The sequence below is a fragment of the Arachis duranensis genome, chromosome 7 (assembly GCF_000817695.3).
Source record: "Arachis duranensis cultivar V14167 chromosome 7, aradu.V14167.gnm2.J7QH, whole genome shotgun sequence".
NCBI lineage: Eukaryota > Viridiplantae > Streptophyta > Magnoliopsida > Fabales > Fabaceae > Arachis > Arachis duranensis.
Window position 1 is genome coordinate 22,030,935 of NC_029778.3, and position 20,323 is coordinate 22,051,257.

A 20,323-nucleotide genomic window follows, 5' to 3' on the forward strand; every position below is an offset into this window, starting at 1 on the left:
AGTTTGAAATAATATTTGTATGGGATGGTTGTTAAAATAATGTTTGTATGAGATGGTTATTGAAATAATCAATGGGAATGACATTAAAAATATGTGTTTCTAAAATCAATTAAACTAAAACTCCATACGGTTCATAGAAATAGAGTAAAATTGAGAAAAGTAACGAAGCAATACATTTCTGTTTAAGAAGTCATTTAAAGAAATTTGCAAGAAGTACATCCACTAACTCTAACAAATAAATACGCACTAACCAAAGTATTACACTCTATCTAGATTAATTATAAGAACTGTGCATATTCCAAAACTCCTCGACCGATGCTATAATCTGTGGCTTCTTATGGTTGATCCGACTCCGGAGTATATGCACCGCGGTTATCATGCGAATATCGTGATCATCGAGCTAGAAATTATACATTATGAATTAGTACCAAAAAATAGGGATTAAATATTAGAGATTTGTTTTATAAATGCTCACCTTATTGTTACCATATGGCTTAAATTCATAAGTCATATCCATCCACTTCATCACCCAAGTTGCAGAGTTCAAGCTTGAGGAACATTGAGGTATATCTTCTGGTCTTTCAATTTTGTAGTCATGAAATTGTTTATTATACTCTTGAATGCCATCATCCTTGTAAAAATTCGACGTGATGACTTGCTCCAGTACGTGTGCCTGATTTCATTTCACTGGTTAAATAATAAAAACATAATAAGATCTAATAAGCTTATGTAAATTTTTCCACGGACTTACTAGTGTCTTTATAACACATTCACGATAGCAAATTCTGTCATCATTAAAATGGGTGTCCATGTGATAAATTGTATGCTCGCAAACCGATATTACCATTAGATACCAGTGGTCATCCTCTTGAATAGGAACGTATATCTAAACCATAAAAATTTGCCCCTCGGTTATGTATGCTGATAATGGAAAACTGTATCCAACAATGAATCTTAAGAAAAAATTCTTACAAATTTTAAATCAGCAGTAGGTTGCATAAATTTATAAATGTAGTCTTCCATCTTCTTCTTTAAATCTTTCTTGTTGAAGACATCCACCTAGTTCATTAATGCAAACCAATATAGTCTTTAGTACATGATAAAGAAATATAGTTCTATTTCATCATTACATTTGTAACTAAAGATAAATGAACTTATCTTTTCAGGGTTATAGAACATACCACAAATCTCGGTGGAAGTTGCCATGTTGTCTTGAAACTTACATCAGATTGATCATCAGTGCATTTCAATGCCGCTAATTCAAGAATCTGGATCACAATCCAAATATATATTAAGAGATCATGCCCAGAACCGAACGTAGCTTAACTAATAGATTACTTGTGTACCTTATCAGTAATGGGTCTGTCAGGTATGAAATGTGCAAAGTCTGATCTAGTTGCTCTGATTGTATTTGTTACGACAAGTTCTTCACTGTATCCATTAAAAACCGAAACACATTAGATTGGCCCTCATTCATCGACAACAAAGAAAATATCAAATTAACTTACGATGGATCTAGCGATGCTGAAAATATATATGCACAGGCCTTTATCTGATCTTCCAAAAGACGCATGGTTGGAGTTGGCATAAACTGACACTGCATTGACTACAAATTTTAATACAAAAGTATTAGCAACTCATCACTAAATGTAATAATTAGCAGTGCCCATAAGAAACTATATAATTTAAGTGGTAATTACGCTAGTAATGGAAAAGAAATAAACAGCTCTTCTATAGTCTTTTGTGGGTTGGCTCAGTGCATAAGACGCCTTCGATTTATTGACTGATTTGGGCTCAATCTTTGGCTTTCTAATTCCGCCTGGGTGAGTGAACGGTAATTTTTTCTGCGTCTCCATAATGCTCTTACCCTAAGAAAAAAAAAACAGTTTCAGTATATTCTTATTATCATGTTAAGAATATCAAATAATAAGAGTTATGAAATTTTACTATACATGCATATACCTTTGACATATTTTTCTTTTTTGGTGCGGATCTTATAGATGGAGATACTGGTTTGTCCATATTGATCTTGATGTGGAACGGATCATCATGGGTGAAAGACATATGATCCAGTACAGTAAGATCATCCTCATCGTCTGATATAGCCGTATGAATATCAATAGCTGAACTCTTAGCCTTCAATCTTGAGATCGGATGTGTGTTTTGTACAGAGAGCTTGGTCGGAGTCTCGGAATCATTGTTCAGACTGAGTTGTGATATCATTGTCTCAATGCGGCTTACAGATTCAAGGATTTTATCAATTATTACGTCCCGAGCAATGTTTACAACTCTCATTGACTGCAAAAAAGAATGGTAAAAAAGGTTATAATATATAAATTATTTAACATCATATATATTAATTACTGTTTGTCACATCAAATTACCTCTATGCTAGAGAGGACATTGTCCACTTTAATAGACAATTCTTGAATTTTATTTAGATTCTCGCTTTGAATAACATCGTCAAAAATAACTTGGTCATCCTGTAGAAAATAAAAAACATAAAATTTTAAATTACTCGTAATACATTATACTAGAAATTAAAAACCCATTAAGTCTTACCTTAGCACTAGGAATTGTAGTTCCAAGTTGGTCACCAAAATCAACTTTGATAACATCACAGTCCAGTGACAAATTTAAATCAACTTTGATAACATCACAGTCCAGTGACATATTCTGTGTGTTACATGCATCATTGGAGACCCCTACTATATCTTCTTTAGAAGGAGTATCCATGATTATTATCAACGGAAGAATATATTACGAGTAGACTTAGTTGAAAGGCAAATATTTAAAATAATTTGTCAACGTATAAAAATTTAGTCGGCTTGAACACATATATATACCCAAAAAAGATAACAAAATTTTAATTCTATCTTTTTAAAAATTTTTAAATCAACCGAATAATCTTAAAACTCTTTAAGATATCTTATCTTTTAATTAAAAACAAATACATTTCAAATTTTAAATTAATTTTTATTTCCAATTTAAGAAAAATTAAATTTGAAGAATTCATATAATTATATCTTATCTATAATTATTTTTAAGTAGATAAATAATAATAATAATAATAGACGCATTAGATTAATAACTAAATAAAACAAGATTCAAAACTGGTAGATAGGCCACCAATCGATTGAAATAATAAAAGATTCTCATTCAATCGATTGCACTTAGAAAACAATCGATTGAAGCAGTAACTAAATCGACTCCAATCGATTACTATAACAACACAATCGATTGAATGAGAGGTGTGTATTATTCAATCGATTGAATTAAAATCCAATCGGTTGAAATAGTATATATAAGAGTACTCCAATCGATTTCACTGAAAACTCAATCGATTGCAATAGAAATAAATCGATTGCATTAGAAAATAAGTTTACAACAATCGATTTTACTACCTTTTCAATCGATTGTTTTGTTATTTTAATCGATTGGAATACACTTAATTACAGTATCAATCGATTGGTTTTATATGCAATCGATTGAAATTGAAATTGATGATAATTCAATCGATTGCACTTAGAAAACAATCGATTGATACAGTTATTAAGTGCACTCCAATCGATTAAAATAGCAAAACAATCGATTGGAACAGTGTTTAAGTGTACTTCAATCGATTGCACTATCAAAACAATCGATTGAATCCATACAAACACATTGTTTTCAAGACCTGATTGCATCTTAAGAATATAGATAAACTAAAAAAGCCGTCAGCTAAATTGATTCCATCATCTAAGAAGGTCTTACAATTCAAACAAACCTAGTACCTTTAAGAACTCTATATATGAATTGTAAAAATCAAAGCTGTACAAGAATATTGCTATAAAACAATTTCTTCATGGTCCAGGCCTTGGGATGATGCCCCTTGGGTTTGTGATGCCCAGATTAGTGCATAGACTATCAATTGCTTCTCCTTGACGATTGATAGCTTCCGTTTGCCTGTCTTGACGCTGCCTCATATCAGCAAATTGCTCCTCCATATATACTCTCATGCTTCGCAATTCATCCATCAAATCTTGCATTGTTGGCGAAGGAGGGGGTGGTGGTGGGGGTGGCTCTGTTTGTGCTTGCATCTGGTCTTGTGGTTGCCCTTGAGCCTGAGGTTGTTGGGCATTCGGATCTCTTCCCATCTGTCTTAGAGTGCTGTCATCAATCTTGGCTACATTAGTCAAGACAACACTTTTCTCTTCAGTCAAGTCAATTCCAAGCCATTTGAAAATCTTGGTCCAATGGCAAGCATATCCTAAACTAACACTTGATTTTCCTTTCTTCATTTCAAGCATATGATGAACCATAAAATAAGGCCAGTTTATCTCCTTTCCAGTCACCATAGCCCAAAGCACTAAAATATCTTCGTTAAACAAGATTCCATGATTATGTTTTCTTGGAATCAACATGTATGAAAACAAATACATCAATATACGCTGCTCAATCCCCAACCCACTGCAACTTATATTACCTCTAGCATCCATTTGTGGATTCTCATATTGTAAACTCTGCAAACCAACTAATCTGTTGTATTCACCCCATTCCTCATCTGCGGCAATACCACCAGTAAATTTTGCCCCATGATAAACTAGACTCCATTGTTCAGCTAGTTCTTGCAAAGTAACTCTATAATGCTGTTTCCCTAAATCAAACTCAATCAGCGGCATTACCTCACCCTCTTCATCAGGTTCAGGAACAACATAATTCAAAGTACTATAAACAGCCCTAACCAAGTGCGGGTAATACTCATCCCTAGTTTGTACATAATCAACTAAGTGCTGTGTTTGCAATGCATTCAACACCAAATTAAAACGTCTATCCTGAAGGAACTCGGCTGTTATGTACCTGGGAGGAACAATTGGCCTTGACTCGAACTTCTCCACATAGTTTTTCAGTGCCCTTTGAGACGGCAGCCACCTTGCCATGTAGTGGGATGAAGCAATGAGTCTGGCAGGGGCAGAGCTTTCTCCCTTAACCCTGGCTCTTTTGGCGTTCTTAGTTCTGGCCATTATGGGGATACTGGTTTTGTGGGTTTTGTAGGGATTTTGATTAGGGTTGGAATTATGTATCTAGTTTGGAGTGGGTGTGGGTGAGAATGGAGAAGAAGAAGAGAGAAGCTTTCTGGTTTTTAGAGAGAGGAGAGAGTGGCGTTCGAATGAAAAGGTGGAGAGAATGGGTGTGAATACGCAGGGTTATCAGCTTTAATACACAGCACATTTCAAAATTCAATCGATTGGATTACGCCACCAATCGATTGAATTTGGCAAAAAGTTCACTGTCGTCACTTTTCAATCGATTGGATTGAATTATCAATCGATTGAATTTGGCTAAAGAAATCAAAGTCATCACATTTCAATCGATTGGGTAACATTACCAATCGATTGAACTCGGCAAAAAATTCGACTTCATCACCTTCCAATCGATTGGATTAAATTACCAATCGATTGAATTTGGCTAAAACTTCAATGTCATCACTTTCCAATCGATTGTATTTGGCAAATCCATGTTGTTTTCGTGAATTCAATCGATTGAGTAACAAAAACAATCGATTGGTTTGAGGCATTCAATCGATTGTTTTGTGATACACTGTAATCCAATCGATTGAGTATCATTCAATCGATTGTTTTGATAAACCAATCGATTGAATTTCAAGGAAACACGATTTGAAAGTCATGGAGGAACTTCACGAGATCAAACAGAATATTTTACTCGACTGGAATATAATTAGTTGTTGTTTTGTATTTTTTTGTTAATAAATATAATTTTTAATTGATAAATAAATAATTTGTAAAATAAAAAATAGTTTCTATAATTAAATAAAATATAAGGGGTTAATTTGCAATTAAAAATAGTTCAAGGACTACATAGCAATTGATAAAAAAACTTTAAAAACATGTTTTCTACTTGGACCACTAAGTAGTCCAAAGTTACCTGGACCACCGAATCCTGAGCCATCTTAACACATCCTGAACTAAAGAGTATCGAGTATATATTTGACACCTAAATTAATCTCAAAATAGAAATTAAGTATTTTACTTTTAAAATTAAAACTACACCGATTCTAAAAAAATGTAAAGTAGTCAATAAAAAAATACGAAGATCTAGCTCATATATACATCAATGGGGAAGAGGGTTATGGTATTTTGTAGATGCTATTCAGTTGTCTTCACCATTTATCAACTAGGAAAAATAGAAAACCAGAGTGTGAAATTTACTTTGGGTACTCGGACAGACAATGAGTGCATAGAATTTCATTTATATTTTGTGCGAAAAAATATAAATGCAATATATGATAATGAACCATTTTATTTGGATTTTTTTTTTGGTCATAAACCATTTTATTTTGGATGATAATGCGGATATCTAACCAAATTGTAAAAAAAATGAAAAATTAGTTATCTTCCTATCATATGATTTCACACAAATAAACTTTCACAAGACATTGAAAATTTGATATCGTATAAATTATATGGCATGGGACAACATTTTTGAATTGTCAAAGTTAGTTATAGAATCACAAGGTGAAGCAAACAACTAACAACAATGTGCATTGAATAAATTTGCCATTGTTGGACTTCACTAATAGCTGGATGCATGCAACATGTACTTTCCTGCAAAATACTGTAAAAATAAAGCAGATTGCATCAGTGGAGATTGTTCTTTTAGTTTATATTTAATCGACAAGGGACTTGTAATTCAAGATGCATACCTAATAAACCATGTCCTTGTCTTTTAAGTGTATGCAACAGCCTGAAGTTCTTCACTGTATCTGTCCCGTTTGCTTCTTATGACTCTCGCTTTATCATCTATAATCTCTAAAACCTGTAAAATACGACGTTAGTAAATCTCAACAGCATCTCCATGTTAATCGGGATTATTATAAATAGAGACAACTACCTGATTATCATATGATATCAATTTGTAGTTATATGTTATCGGTGAAAGATTGAAACGCTATAGATCAAATTTACTCATTTTCACCGTAAGCTAAAAGTCGAGCTGCTTTCAGTGCTGGAAGCAATGATTAATTCCTCATGGTTAATTAATGAATTTTGTTAGGAATGGGAAGTGGGTGAAGTCTAAGGTAAAGACTTAGAAACACTTAACTTTTTTCAAACAATATTTAGTAAATAACAAAGTAAATATAATTCTAATAACATAAATACTATAGTGTGACTCATATCTCAATATCTCATAAACAAGGACACTGTGTATAAGCCCTAAAAGTTTGTTACCTCTGGTCTTGAATTAAGAACTCCACTGGACATTCCAACATCTACACGCCATATGCTGCAATTGTATTTACTGTCAGGAGGCAGAGAAGTTATATCAATGAATGGCAGCAATTTTTCCGCAACACACCACAAAGATGTCCATAGAGTATATGTGCATTTATGTTGAAGTTAAATACAAGTAGAACAAGAATATAAAAAATTAGAAGCTTTTAAAAAGCGGGACAATATTGAGCCATATGAAGTAATCCTCACTTACCAATTCACACCTATAGTTTGAGGAGTATGCCCTACCACCATTGCCTTGGCACCAACTGCTTGCAGAGTCTCCTCAAGAACAGAACATACCTGAAAATCATATTGTTTAGTTTCAAACCGTCTATCACACAGTCCAATTCAGGTTGAAACAGAATTTTGTTACTCAACTGACTGCAATTATATCACAAAATAAATAGTGGAAGTTGTTAAGTAATCACATTGGAATTACAAAATATATGACAGGATAGTGTAACAACTGTACCCAAAATAAATGCAATAGAACAACAAGAACTCGGATAGGAATGAAGGGTAAAGGAGGAATTCTCTTAGCCCCTGTTGCTGCCTCAATAGAATCTTTTTTTTTGCTCCCACCCTTCTCAGGGTACGTAACAGATAGCATAAAGTGCTCACACTTCTTCCATAAAATAACCAGACATTTTTGCATAGATGAAGTCATGAAACAGTTTCTTAGATTATTCTAGTTATTTAATAGAAGAGAAAAAGGAAATTTGCACTTGCACTGCATGAAGTCTCTACAGTTTCAAAGGGGTGCAGGTGGGGATAACATATTTCTATTTACCATACATAGGATCTTCCTATTAATTGAAAAATCTACCTGTTTATCCTGATAGTCCACCAAATCTGGTGCATCCCTTGAATATAGACGATTCCAAACAACACTGTCATAGCCTCTAGTGGCAATAAAAGGGATATTTGGAGTATTGTCATTCTGTCTCAAGCCTCTCATCCACTCAGATACTTCTTTGTTCATCTTCTCTATGCCATATGCAACTGTAGAAAATGAAAGCGGGAAGAGAATCATAAAGAAAATGATATCAGGCACATGGAATTACAAAAGGTTGGAAAATTTTAAAGCAGCAGTGAATGTTGTTGTAGTAATTAGTAATTCGGTATGACTTCGAGCTCAAGTTAACAAAACCATTACCATGGTGAGGAAGAAGGCCACCATGACAGAACACCCAGTCATTGACCTTAAGTACAACAGCATGTCTTGCGAGCTCACGTGCCAGTGGGCCGCCAGGCCTAAAGAGGATTGATCTAGCAATGACTCCCTTTTGCCTCTGTCCTAAATAATTGGAAAACTTCATCAAAAACAATAATAGAATATCACATCACAGTAATATAGCTTCCTTCATGAAAAAGGTACAAATTAGATAATACTTATAAAGTTTCTAATGATGTCCATATGATCCCAGATACAATAAAGATATAGTCAAATAAATTACTGAGCTACCCATCTTTAGCTATTGATCAAAAAGAAACTTTTAGTTGGGAAATAACCTCAAAAAGGACATACCATAGTCGAGTTTGGGGCCCTTCATGCTTCATCGAAAGTATTTGCTATAATTTTATTATATTGCAATCAAATTCAATACAAAAGGGAACTAGGACTACATGTGATCATATTATATGCAAGATATATCAACATGTTGGGTTTGGCATGCAATCTATTTTGAAATTCAAACAATGTAGTTTGAAAGATTAACTTATGCTCCGAGGGCACAAATTATGCAATAATGAAAACAAGAGGCACACATTAAGTAGAAGTAGTTATGATACCTTCACTAAATTCCAAGGACCCCAGTAACCATTGGACATTGTTCGTTGTTCTTTCCACCTTTCAAACACATCAACCCAACCGGTAAAAGTTTCTTCCCAGCCATCCTCTGAATCATTGACATATTCCAAGAAATCATTGCACTCATCGAATGCCCCAGAGTCAACATATCTAAAATCACCTTCCACATTCATAGTCTCATGGTTTCCATTTACCTAGATCAGGTAGATCCAATTATGGAAAGTTAATTGAAAATTTAAATAAGAGAAGGTAATAACAAGATTCTTCAAATTTTACAAATAGCTTCTTAATAATTCATCGAGGTTTAATAGGAATTATTTTTCTATTCCTTTCTCCAAGCTTAAGGGATTATTCCAAGCTCTAACATACAAGTCATTTTTTAAAATTAATTTTAAAATACAAGAGAATATCAATCTACATTTCTAGTATTTCTATAAAATATCAATCCGTAGAAAAGAAATCCAGCAAATCATTGCTTAACCTATCAAATATTTTCTTTTCATATCGACTCATACAATATATTTCTGGTAATGAGACTCAAATGGAGACGAATGTAAGAAATTGTCTCCTCCTTGCCAATTCTTTAACACTCAGTTATTTGAGACAATAACTTGAGTGGTTTATTAGTTTGTAACTTTGTATGACAGCGGCTAAAGTTCTGTCTCATGGTTCAAAGTTAAAAATGGCAAACCTGAAACACAGCTCCGCCTTTTGCCTTCGCCTGTTTATCCAATGATCGCAGCAAGGACAAGATAGCAATTTCTTCTTCACCTCGATCTAGTATGTCTCCAACTTGAATCAACACCTAGAACAAGAAATAAAAATAAACATCCACAATGTTAAAGTGAAAAATCTCAAACCAAAACCTTTCAACTACTTTAGAATATCAAATTCTAATTCTATACACATTGGCAAAAGAGACTAGTGACTCAAATTAAAATTAAAGTTTAAAACTAAAAGCTACCAGTTTCTAAAAACAGGACACATACCGTTTCTCCACCAGTCCATAAGTCTTGACCATCAGAACTCAATACACCAGCCATTTCAAGTGCAGATCTAGCCTGCTTAAGATCTCCATGTAGATCTCCAACTATTAGACGAAAATTGGCTCCGGTGAGATATATAAGAGACAAAAAGCATGCATTGCTGAAAAACATTATGTCTAAAACTAATTAACAAGAAAAAAACCTATAAGCATGTTAATAGAATCAATCAATGGAAAACATCCCCATCCATTGAAACTTTCACTTTGACATTGAGAATTTCATACTAGAGTTCCACCATATAAGAGAATCAAATAAAATAAAGCATGTATGCAGTTCATCATATAGTCTGAAAATTTCAATAAAAGCAATTAGTAGTAAAATAAGTGCATTGCTGATCCTATAAGAATTCCATCATGAAATACTTGAGAGTAGATGCACATAAAGATGTGCTTAAGAGACTAAAATTTTTACAGATGAAGACTGAAACTTTAATAACATTTATACCTAAAATACTTTCATTTCAATTAATTAATTTCAATTTTACCCTTTGTACAAATTAAATTAGAATTTCGTTCTTGTTTCAATTTCTGTCTCCCACTTTGCACCAAACAGAATAATGAGATTTATTCCAATCTCTGTCTCTTGGTCTCTGTCTCTCTTCCGTCTCTATCTCTCCAAAATTTTTAAAGATGAAGACTGAAACTTTAATAACATTTATACCTAAAATACTTTCATTTCAATTAATTAATTTCAATTTTACCCTTTGTACAAATTAAATTAGAATTTCGTTCTTGTTTCAATTTCTGTCTCCCACTTTGCACCAAACAGAATAATGAGATTTATTCCAATCTCTGTCTCTTGGTCTCTGTCTCTCTTCCGTCTCTATCTCTCCACCAAACGCTACCTAAGAGATTACTTCCACTTAGCTAACTCCAATTAGATTACTCCAGTTCAACTTTAAACAAAAGAATTATTATTCTACATTTGCTAGGGGAAAAAATTCATGAGGAAGACAGGACGAATATGATCCCCATTTTGAAAATGCAAATAAATATTATTTCAAGCATTCAACCAACAAAAACTAATCCTTGTCCACTAGTCTGAATATATGAATAAAAAGACGCCACTATGCCTATCATAAACTATGTTCATGTTTAAACTATCTATATTTAAAATAAAAATTTAATTTTAATGTATTATCCGTATAAAGCGATTTTACATTTGCAACCAACTATGTAACATTAAGTCAACAAAAATAATTATTTTTTACATTCAAGTCAATGATCATCCAACAAAATAAATGTGATTCCATGTAAACGTTTTATGCATCAGAATTACACTCTCAAAATAAATCTTTTCATCCCTTCGAGCATGTGCAAAATTAAAAAAATGATGAAAATTAAAAAACACAAAGGAATATAAAGCAACAGAGACAAACCAGCGAGAATTCTGCGACCAGGAGCAGAAACAAAAGTTGGAGGATCTCCACTAACAACTATGGGCTTCAAGGCACGTGCTGATACACTATGATTATTGTTACTATGAAGAACCAAAGGAGAAGGAGGAAGAGAAGTTTCAGTGAGCTTTGGAGAGTGAGAAGAAGATGGTGGAACTGGCAATGAGTTCATGAGACACAGTGATGCCATAGCTTGATGAGAAACACCATCTGCTATAATAATGCTATTGCTATGTGCTTCCCATTATACACTGTGAATGAAAAAGAGAAAGAGAGGAAGTGTGTTTTTATGCTCATGACACGAAGCCCGCAATGCTCAAAGAGAGAAATTTCGTGAGCCAAGCGTTTTGGAATCTTGTTTTTTTCCGAGGCCTCTCCTTTGTGGATGGCAACTGAGAAGATAGCATTTTCATATGTACAATTTTATTTTATATTTTTGTTTATCTATATATGCTAGACTAGATTCGTCCTTTCAAGATTTCAATTCAATTTGTATATTTTTAAAATCATAAAAGTTTAATTATATAAAAATATACATTGTAAATCTATGAACATTCGATAATTCTATGTAAAATAGTTATTTGTATAATTTTTAAGGTTATCTTTATTAATTTCTATTTTAAATATTCAAGCTTCACATATTTATATTAACAACTATTTTGATAAGTACAAATAAAATTTATTTTTCATTGTATAAAACTAAAATATAAATATTAAAATAAAATCAAATAACATTGAATAACTACTTGAATGGATTCAAAAATTATTTTTTTAAGTTAACTATCACTACTTCTAATGATCTTATAAATGTGAATTACTTTTTAAGTATCTTTGTAATAACTCTATATAATGTTTTTTTATTCTCTTATTGTGACTATCATTTTATCATAATTTAACATTATAAAGACTGAATACAAACTAAGTTGTAATTTTATCTAACATTATTATAATTATTTCTATTTTTAATTTGTAAAACTATTAAAGTAAATACCAAAAAGTTTAAAATTTAATATATTTGTTGATATAAAATTGAGCACATGTCAATGCTCAATCTGTAATAAAATATAATTATTTTTTATAGTGTATGTCAAGAAAAAAGATTGCCTCTAATGTGTGTATGCATGTAAATTATGTATTTTATAAAATATAAATTGAATATTTAAGAAGACATTGAACATTATTAAAAGGATATTTTGATTATAGGAGGTCACCTTATTAATTATTATTGTGAGGACTAGTACAAAATATAAATTAAATAATTAAAATGACATTTAAAATTATTAAGAGAATAATTTAGTTGAAAGGACTATTTTGCTAATTATTGTAGAAACCAATACATAAGGGAAAAGTATAAGTAATTAACAAAATTTTTCAATAATGTGTGAATAATGTGAATTAATAGGGTTAAAAGAGTAAATTTAAATTAGTAACATTAAATTAGGATATAATATATCTTAATTTAATGGGTGGTTGTTCGTATTGTTTAAAATAATCATTATTTACCTAACATTTTCCTTGCAAAAGTTAAAGTTAAAATAAGAAACATATTTGATTTTATAATAAAATGACATCTATAATAACATGTTGGTATGGCAAAATTACAAGTAATTTATGTGTTATTACTTGATTTTTTCTCATGTTTGTTAAAGGTTTATTTTTCTCCTTTAAAGTTAGAAAGTATCAAGTTAAGTTCTCGATTAATGTTCTCAGTACTTTTTGTAGAGTCTTGGGAATGAAGATAAACCTCCAAAAATTTTTAAGACACTTTATTTCAAAAATATCTCTTATATTCTTAAGCAAATATTTACTAGTATGTCTAGTATTTGTTTCATTCAGAATCTGAACAAATATCTTAGTGTGAATTTGAGTCATTCTCGTATTTTTAGATGAGAAGCTCAAGATGTTATTGAAGGATTCAAAGAAGGTTGACGAGTTGGAAAAATAGATTATTAAATTAAGAGTAACGTATTATTTTTGTCTTAAGGATAAATTCTATTTGTGTCTCTAACGTTTAAATCATCCTATTTGTATTTTTAACGTTTGTAAAAGTGATTCAATGTTATCCTGCCGTCAATTACACATCATGAACACTTTAGTTTGAGTTTTAAAAATCTCTTCTTGAAGTTAGAATACAAATGTCTGGGATAGAATCGATGATCCACTCCGAAAAATAGCTCATCAAAAATTAAAACTAATTTTTACAATATTTACATAATTCACTTTTCTAAGAACATAATTGAATCTAAACACAAATGTTGGGTATAATATTAAAATCGAACACATCCAAGTGAGACCTAATTGAAAATGACTACATCCAAGTGAGAATAATTAAAAAATATAATCTGATTTGTTAGTATAATTGATAGTAGGATAATATTGAATTACTTTTATAAACATTAGGGATACAAATAGGACGATTTAAATGTTAGAGACATAAAAACGTTAGGAACAAAAACGATACTTTACTCTTAAATTAATTTGGGAGGATTTATTTGATCAAGTAGGTTATTTCATCTATTACTATCTATCGGATACATATTTCTTTTTTTTTTTTTCTGTTTATGGGTTGTAAGAAAATTGACCCCATTGCTCGTTAATTCTTATGGAATGGAAAAAGCGATGGAAAGGGTCTTCTCTTGTAAAATGAAAATTTTTAATTGCTCCTAAAAAAGGTGGGGGTCTTGACTTTAGATATGCTTATTATGTGAATGTGGCTTTGATCAGTAAATTGGTTTGACAAATTCTTAATTGCAAAGATAAGCTTGGGTTCAACTTTTGGTAGATAAGTATTTAGAGCATTGGTACAATTTGAATTTTAAAATCCCAAAAAAATCCTCTAAACCGTGGGCTTAGTATTGTTGCGACTCTTAACCATTTAAAAGAAAGTTTTTTCTTAACCAATCAATTTGGCATGACTCTTGGAGTTCTATTAGTAAGATTGGTAAATTTCTACCCTATATTCACATTTCTGACTTGTACCTCTCTCAAAGATATTTGTGTTAATTCTACTTGGTAATTAGAGGGTTTGTCCACTCCTTTAACTCTATTGTTAAGAATTATATTCTTGATATTATTCCTCATATTAGCATCAATCCTGGATGGTACTGCCATTCAACTCCTTCGAAGACTTATTCTACTAAGGACAATTATTATTGGCTCTTGAAGCTAAAGTTTCATTGGAGTGATAATGTTAATTGAAATTGGTTGTGGCGTTCAAAACTACCAGAGAATATTAAAATTCTTTTTTGGCTCCTGCCTATAGCTTTCTTTCTTTCTTTCTCGTCGTGGCTCGGCATTTTCAAATTCTTGCCCGTGGTGCAATGTGAGGAAGGCTATTTTTCACTGTTCTTTGGGTGTTATAGAATTTGTAATGTCTGGTCCATCTTGAGTGCGTCTTGGTTGGGCAGCGGCAGTTCCTCCATAGATCCCGCTATCATGTTGAGCTACTTTCGGCGGAAGCTTCTGAAAGAGGAATTCATCTTCTTCCATCCTCAAGAGGACTAATCCGATGAAAAAGTTATTTTTATTGCTCAGAGACTAGCTCAAGAGTTGCATAATTTTAGGATCTCAAATAGCCTTTTGCAGGTGTAAGGCGCTGATGTTAACTGGTCTCTTTCCCCAGCGAGCATGGTGAAGGTAAATTGCGATGTCAGCATTTTTCTTGATAACAATCTCGTCGATTTTGGTTGTGTAATTAGGTCCGACTATGGCTCTTGGAAGAACGGTTGCTCTGGTTTCCTCCTTATTTAGAGTATGTTGCGTTGTGAGCTTTTTGTTGTGCGGAAGGAATTGGTTATTGCTTGGGAGTGTGGTTATAAGGCGATTGTCATTGAAACTGACTCCATGCATACTTTTTTGCTGCTTCAATTTGATTCCCAGTAGGTGTCTTGCATTGATGGTGATTTACTTGTAAAAGTTAGAAAATTACTGAGTCTTCATTGGGAGGTTCAATTTAATGTTATTAGAAGAGAAGCCAATGTTATAGCTGATCTGTTAGCTAAGAAAGGAGTTGGGATGGTGCTGAATTTGTTGAGTGCTGCAGTCTTGGAAGGAGCTGCATGAAGCTTTCCGTAGTAACCTTCAAAAATTGCGTATAGATGGATAGATTCTTCACCGGAAATTTTTCTTTCAAAGAGTAAACTCAACTCTTATTTTATTCCATGTAAATGCTAGCACAACAAAACCGTGAATAAATTATTTTTCAAATTAAATTGGTTTAAGACGTATTTTTGTTGTTGTCTTGGTTTAAGATGTATTTGCTTTCGTAAATTAGATTCAGCAGTATATTCTACCATAAAATTGAATATTTCCACCATAAAAAAATGAATCAACTCATCGTGTTTTGGTTGATCAAATTACATCTACCTGGCTGAAAAAAATGTGTTTTATCTTATTATTCTTATTTAAATTATATTTATAGATATTATATGACATTATTTTTATTTCTAATTTAACTTATTCATCTTATTTACTAAAGTTCTTTTTATTTTAATGAACAATAGTGCATTAATTACAAAATATAATGAAACTAACAAGTAACAAGCAGTATTTCTATTATTCTATGCAAAATGAAGTTGATATGTGTCTTGTAAAACTAGCAATAAAATCAACTACCAAAATATAGAACATCAGTGCATTTGTATCCTTGGCATTGGAAGGAAAAAAAAATAGGAAGCCAATTGCATTTGTCACTAATGAGATAATGCTGTTTACAGAATACAGCAATATATTAGACTATGGCCAAGTGAAAATCGATATTTTGCATAAAGTCGGAATTTAAATATAGAAAAAAAATAATGAGAATCGGTTAAGAGAGAAATGGTTTTAGACTACGTAGTGAGTGTTTCCATGTTTATTTCCGCGACCTTCATACTAAACCTGTTATGTGGTGTGAGCCTATGTTACAAATTCTTCTCTTTGTTACAATCAAATTAATAGTAATACAGAAAATCTAGAAGTCTGAAAACTTCCCTATAGAAACAATGTGTTATCGTTTGCACATTGACATTACATATTTACATTAGTGTTTTAACCCAAAAATTCATGAAGGAAAATCTGAGAGTATAAAAGTTTACATGTCAAATTTCGTGAAGATGATGGCTTAAAAGAGAGAATACTTGATTCTCACTTTTTCAAGTCAAGCCTACCCATCTTTTGAAAGACAGTGCCGCTTCTCTTTTTCTGAGTTGGGATTCTGTTTGAACCTTCGGAGCCTTACCTTTGTATAGTGTTTTGTGATATTTCAAGAATAGCATTCGGTACTTGTACTTGTCAATAAACATGTTACCTTTTTCCATCATTGCCACAACTTCATTCGCTCGAGCAAAGAATCCACCCCTCACAAAAGTATAAAGCACAGAATCGAGAAGTTCCTGATCAAACTTCATTGAGATTGCGGAAGCAAGAGATTTCATTTCACCCCACAACTCTGTCACTTCAGGATACTTCCCTCCAACAGCAGCATACCCAGTCACCATAGAATGGAAAGTTTGTGCATTCGGTGTGTGGCCTAAGCTTCTCATCTTCTTCAGAGCATTCTCTGCATCTTGCATCAGTCTCTTCTTGCAAAAAAAATGGATTACGTTGTTCCAGTCATGAACTCCATAATCCACACTCTGTCCTTCCTTGATTTCCTGCAACAGCCCTTTCAGTAGTGCAGCTTCATCACTCTTTGTACCAGGTTTAGCCAGCATGCTAGAGTCTAGTTGATTAACTTTTGGAATCCTAGCCTCTTTCATCTCTTTAAAAAGTTGGAGTGCTCCATGTGTATCTTGCTGGATCACCTTGGATTGAATCATTGCCTCATAACAACTTGAGTCAAGTTGGATACCGGCCTTCTTAGCATCTCTCAAAAGTGACGTGACATCCATTACCCTGTTTGCTCGACAATATGCTTTCAAAAGAGAGGCATATACAGATGAACCGGTTTTGACTCCAGCTAGACGCATCTCATCAAGAAGGTCATGTGCTTGATCTAACCATCCAAGTGAAATGCATGAATTGATGACATGAACCAAGGCTGAACTATCATTGGAAAATGGGGAATCTTCCCTTTCTGCTTTGAGGAGAAACACTGTCAAATCCTTCATCTTGCCAGTCTCTAAAAATGCTTTAACTAATTTCACATAAATCATTTCAGTTGGTTGAAGTATACCATGTACGGTTGTAATCAAGTCAAATTGCACCTGCAACTTAGCTAGTAAAGAATCAAGAACAGCTTTTGACTCCGCTTCGAGTTTTAAGAAATTCCGATCTCTAGAAAATTCCTCATAGCATAAGACAGCATTGCCTGATGGCTTGTTATTTTCAAAACTATCCAACCCCCCATTGCTTCTCAAACTCTGGAGAGAAGCCAGTACAGGAGAATATTTATTATCAGTTGTAGCAGCATTAACCATAAATTTGGCAGCTGCAAGAGAATTCCTTGCTTCCTTAGCCTTCCTAAGCATTTCCAAAACCATGTTTGATGCGGATTCTAGATCCCCAAGTTTCAAATGGCACGTGAGTAAACAATTATAAAATTGTCGAAGCTGAACATCAGTTAGATTTGGGGCTTCCGCTATGTGCCTTTGCAGCTTCTTAAGCTCTTCTCTTCGCCCATTTCTCTCATACACGTGTGCCATTATTATCAGTAAATTTGCATCAGCTTTGGCACCAATTCGCGGCATCAAATCAAGAAGCTGCTCTGCTTTCCTAGATGTCTCAGATAAGAGACACCCTGCCAAAGCAATGTTAAAAGCTGTAGCATTAGGCTTCATGGCTATCAAAGGTGCATTGCTCTTTTTACGCGGATCCACTCTATTGTTTTGGAACAAATAACCTATTTCAAGAATCAACTCAGCAGCAAGATAACTTCCATCGGCTGTTTGTGACATGTGGGCCAAAACAGCAGACCAAGCATTAACTGGGGGGAAAAATTCCATATCTATCATTTTCCTCAAAATAGTTGATGCAAGAACAGGTAGTCCAGCTTTTGCAAGGCCAAAGCTAAGGTATATAAGAACCTCCTTTTCTAACAAAGTTTGTTTGCCTTCCTCAATAGCTCGATCTACCAATTCATAAGCCCTTTCTAACCATTGCATATCAAGGCCATCCACATAACTTGTTACAAGTTGGTTGAAGACAGATTTTCTAGGAAATCCCTCCATCTGCATGTGTTGTTCAAATAATTTCCACGAATAACCTAATTGATTCCCCGCGATAGCATTTTGTATTTCCAGGCTTACTTTTGCTGGGTCTCGAGCCTGGACCAGAATTGTTTCAGGCACACTTGAGAAATAAAGTCCTTGAAAGGTAACTTTATTCTCTAATCTGAGAAGACGTGCTTGTAAACTTGAGTTGGCTAAATAAGAGCTAATAGATTTAACAATTGGTTTGTGACAGCTGTTGTTGAAAACTTGGGCAACACTTTGATGGCAATTGGCAATAATGAAAGCAGAAGTGATATCTGGCTTGATTTTAAGTTTTCTTATTGTAAGCATCTTGAACTGTCAAAAATTTGCAAAGCAAGATCCCAGATTGAAGTCAATCAAAATCTGTAGATTGGCAGTTCTTGTTAACTAATTCCATAGACGATACAAATAACTCATGATATAAACAAAACGGAATAAGTATTATCGTGCATTAAAAAAGGTTTAACAAAAGTTTGTTTCCCTTTTTTTTATTAAAAAGTGCCACAGAAGGAGATTTTGTATCTAAACAAAACACTCATAATCCCTAACATATATTCATGAGACAAAGGTAGTAAAACTCGCGAGTCTAAGTAAACCTCTAGAGCTCTCATAGACTTGACTCGCAAAGTATTCTACATTAATAATTTAATTTCACCAATTACCAATCCTGAAAAACATATCAAATTATCAATTTCAAGTTTCAACATCAACATCCTAAGTTCCTAACATATGTATGCTATATCAAACTATCAATACCAAGTTCCAGCATCAGATACCTTGATTCATAATTAGTAACAAATAACAAGTAACGTCAGAAATACCTGAGTATACCTGGAAACATGTTTGAGCCCGAGTCTTCTCAATTCTACGACCTGAACCCCTAAACTTGTACAAGTTAACTCACTAGTTGGACAGACAAGAGACAACCATAAAAGAGACCGAAATTTTCAAAAGAAGGTTAAACAGCAACTCAGAAATAGCAAACTTATTATTAATTAGGATAAATAAATCACATTAATAGAAACTTGTTATTAATTAGGATAAACTCCAATTCATTAATGATGAAGCAAATTCAATGAAAAAATTGAGAGAGCAGTAAGTCTTAACCAGGGACGAGGGAGGGCAGCAACCACGGCGGACAAGGTTGGAAAAGACGGGGCGAAGAGGTGAGCAGAGATGGCCGGAAAGGAGAGCAGAGAGGCAAGTAGACCAGCGGGTGGCAGAGATGCTGGTGACAGTGATGCGGAAGGGCAGAGACACTGGTGGCAGCGACGCGGGCGGACAGAGACGCTAGCAGCAGCGCGCGGGCGGACAGAGACGCCAGCGGCGATGCAGGAGTTGAATGGAGCAGGAGGAGATGCGTAGAACGGAGCACAATGCCAGAGGCGAAGACTCTGGCGGAGTTGGAAGACAGAGAAGGAGAAGGAAGGGGAGAAGAGGAAGGTAGCAGAGGAAGGCGGCAGCAGCAGGAGACAAGCTAGGTGCTGGGTTGTATTGAAGAGGACTAATTCATATGTTTTTTTTTATTTAATTATTTTAAAATAAAATTAATTAAAAAATTATTTATCAAATACTCATATTAGAAGTTTGATTGAAAGTAAATATTTATTGAACATTTTTAGAAA

The 20,323-nt window shown here is 33.4% G+C and overlaps 3 protein-coding genes across 5 annotated transcripts; all 3 read right to left on the reverse strand.

Annotated features, from left to right (window-relative positions):
- Nucleotides 1-274: 274 nt before the first annotated feature.
- Nucleotides 275-2,736, reverse strand: LOC127740519 (uncharacterized). Its single transcript, XM_052251539.1, has 11 exons — nt 2,563-2,736; nt 2,385-2,483; nt 1,963-2,298; nt 1,701-1,868; nt 1,509-1,606; nt 1,347-1,431; nt 1,182-1,268; nt 973-1,059; nt 752-886; nt 476-673; nt 275-400 (listed from the first exon to the last, which is right to left on the reverse strand). The coding sequence occupies exons 1-11, from the start codon at nt 2,734-2,736 to the stop codon at nt 275-277; spliced, it is 1,593 nt and encodes a 530-aa protein (XP_052107499.1).
- A 3,688-nt stretch (nt 2,737-6,424) lies between these two features.
- LOC107458242 (shewanella-like protein phosphatase 1) lies at nt 6,425-11,911 on the reverse strand. 3 transcript variants are annotated; one of them, XM_016076437.3, is made up of 10 exons: nt 11,509-11,911; nt 10,074-10,174; nt 9,776-9,889; nt 9,066-9,278; nt 8,431-8,587; nt 8,101-8,276; nt 7,486-7,574; nt 7,230-7,284; nt 6,704-6,816; nt 6,425-6,615 (listed from the first exon to the last, which is right to left on the reverse strand). In XM_016076437.3, the coding sequence occupies exons 1-9, from the start codon at nt 11,714-11,716 to the stop codon at nt 6,727-6,729; spliced, it is 1,203 nt and encodes a 400-aa protein (XP_015931923.1). In that variant the 5' UTR covers nt 11,717-11,911; the 3' UTR covers nt 6,425-6,615; nt 6,704-6,726. The 3 variants fall into 3 exon arrangements, with proteins under 3 accessions (XP_015931923.1, XP_015931922.1, XP_015931924.1); XM_016076436.3 differs by having other exon boundaries at nt 7,230-7,299; nt 11,509-11,909; XM_016076438.3 differs by having other exon boundaries at nt 7,230-7,299; nt 8,431-8,566; nt 11,509-11,907.
- A 4,441-nt stretch (nt 11,912-16,352) lies between these two features.
- LOC107458258 (pentatricopeptide repeat-containing protein At1g03100, mitochondrial) lies at nt 16,353-20,173 on the reverse strand. The gene is made up of 3 exons (XM_016076463.3): nt 19,806-20,173; nt 19,530-19,578; nt 16,353-19,013 (listed from the first exon to the last, which is right to left on the reverse strand). The coding sequence occupies exon 3, from the start codon at nt 19,005-19,007 to the stop codon at nt 16,659-16,661; it is 2,349 nt and encodes a 782-aa protein (XP_015931949.1). The 5' UTR covers nt 19,008-19,013; nt 19,530-19,578; nt 19,806-20,173; the 3' UTR covers nt 16,353-16,658.
- Nucleotides 20,174-20,323: the final 150 nt, after the last annotated feature.

Excerpts from the sequence above, each read along its gene's own strand:
- LOC107458258 (XM_016076463.3), bottom strand. The coding sequence starts at position 19,007 with ATGCTTACAATAAGAAAACTTAAAATCAAGCCAGATATCACTTCTGCT.
- LOC127740519 (XM_052251539.1), bottom strand. The coding sequence starts at position 2,736 with ATGGATACTCCTTCTAAAGAAGATATAGTAGGGGTCTCCAATGATGCA. Across the intron at positions 1,869-1,962 it reads AAAAGAAAAATATGTCAAAG|GGTAAGAGCATTATGGAGAC; the intron begins GTATATGCATGT and ends TTTTTTTCTTAG. Across the intron at positions 1,432-1,508 it reads TCAGCATCGCTAGATCCATC|TGAAGAACTTGTCGTAACAA; the intron begins GTAAGTTAATTT and ends TAATGGATACAG.
- LOC107458242 (XM_016076436.3), bottom strand. The coding sequence starts at position 11,716 with ATGGCATCACTGTGTCTCATGAACTCATTGCCAGTTCCACCATCTTCT. Across the intron at positions 10,175-11,508 it reads TGGTCGCAGAATTCTCGCTG|TTGGAGATCTACATGGAGAT; the intron begins GTTTGTCTCTGT and ends TTCGTCTAATAG. Across the intron at positions 8,277-8,430 it reads TGGCCTTCTTCCTCACCATG|TTGCATATGGCATAGAGAAG; the intron begins GTAATGGTTTTG and ends CATTTTCTACAG.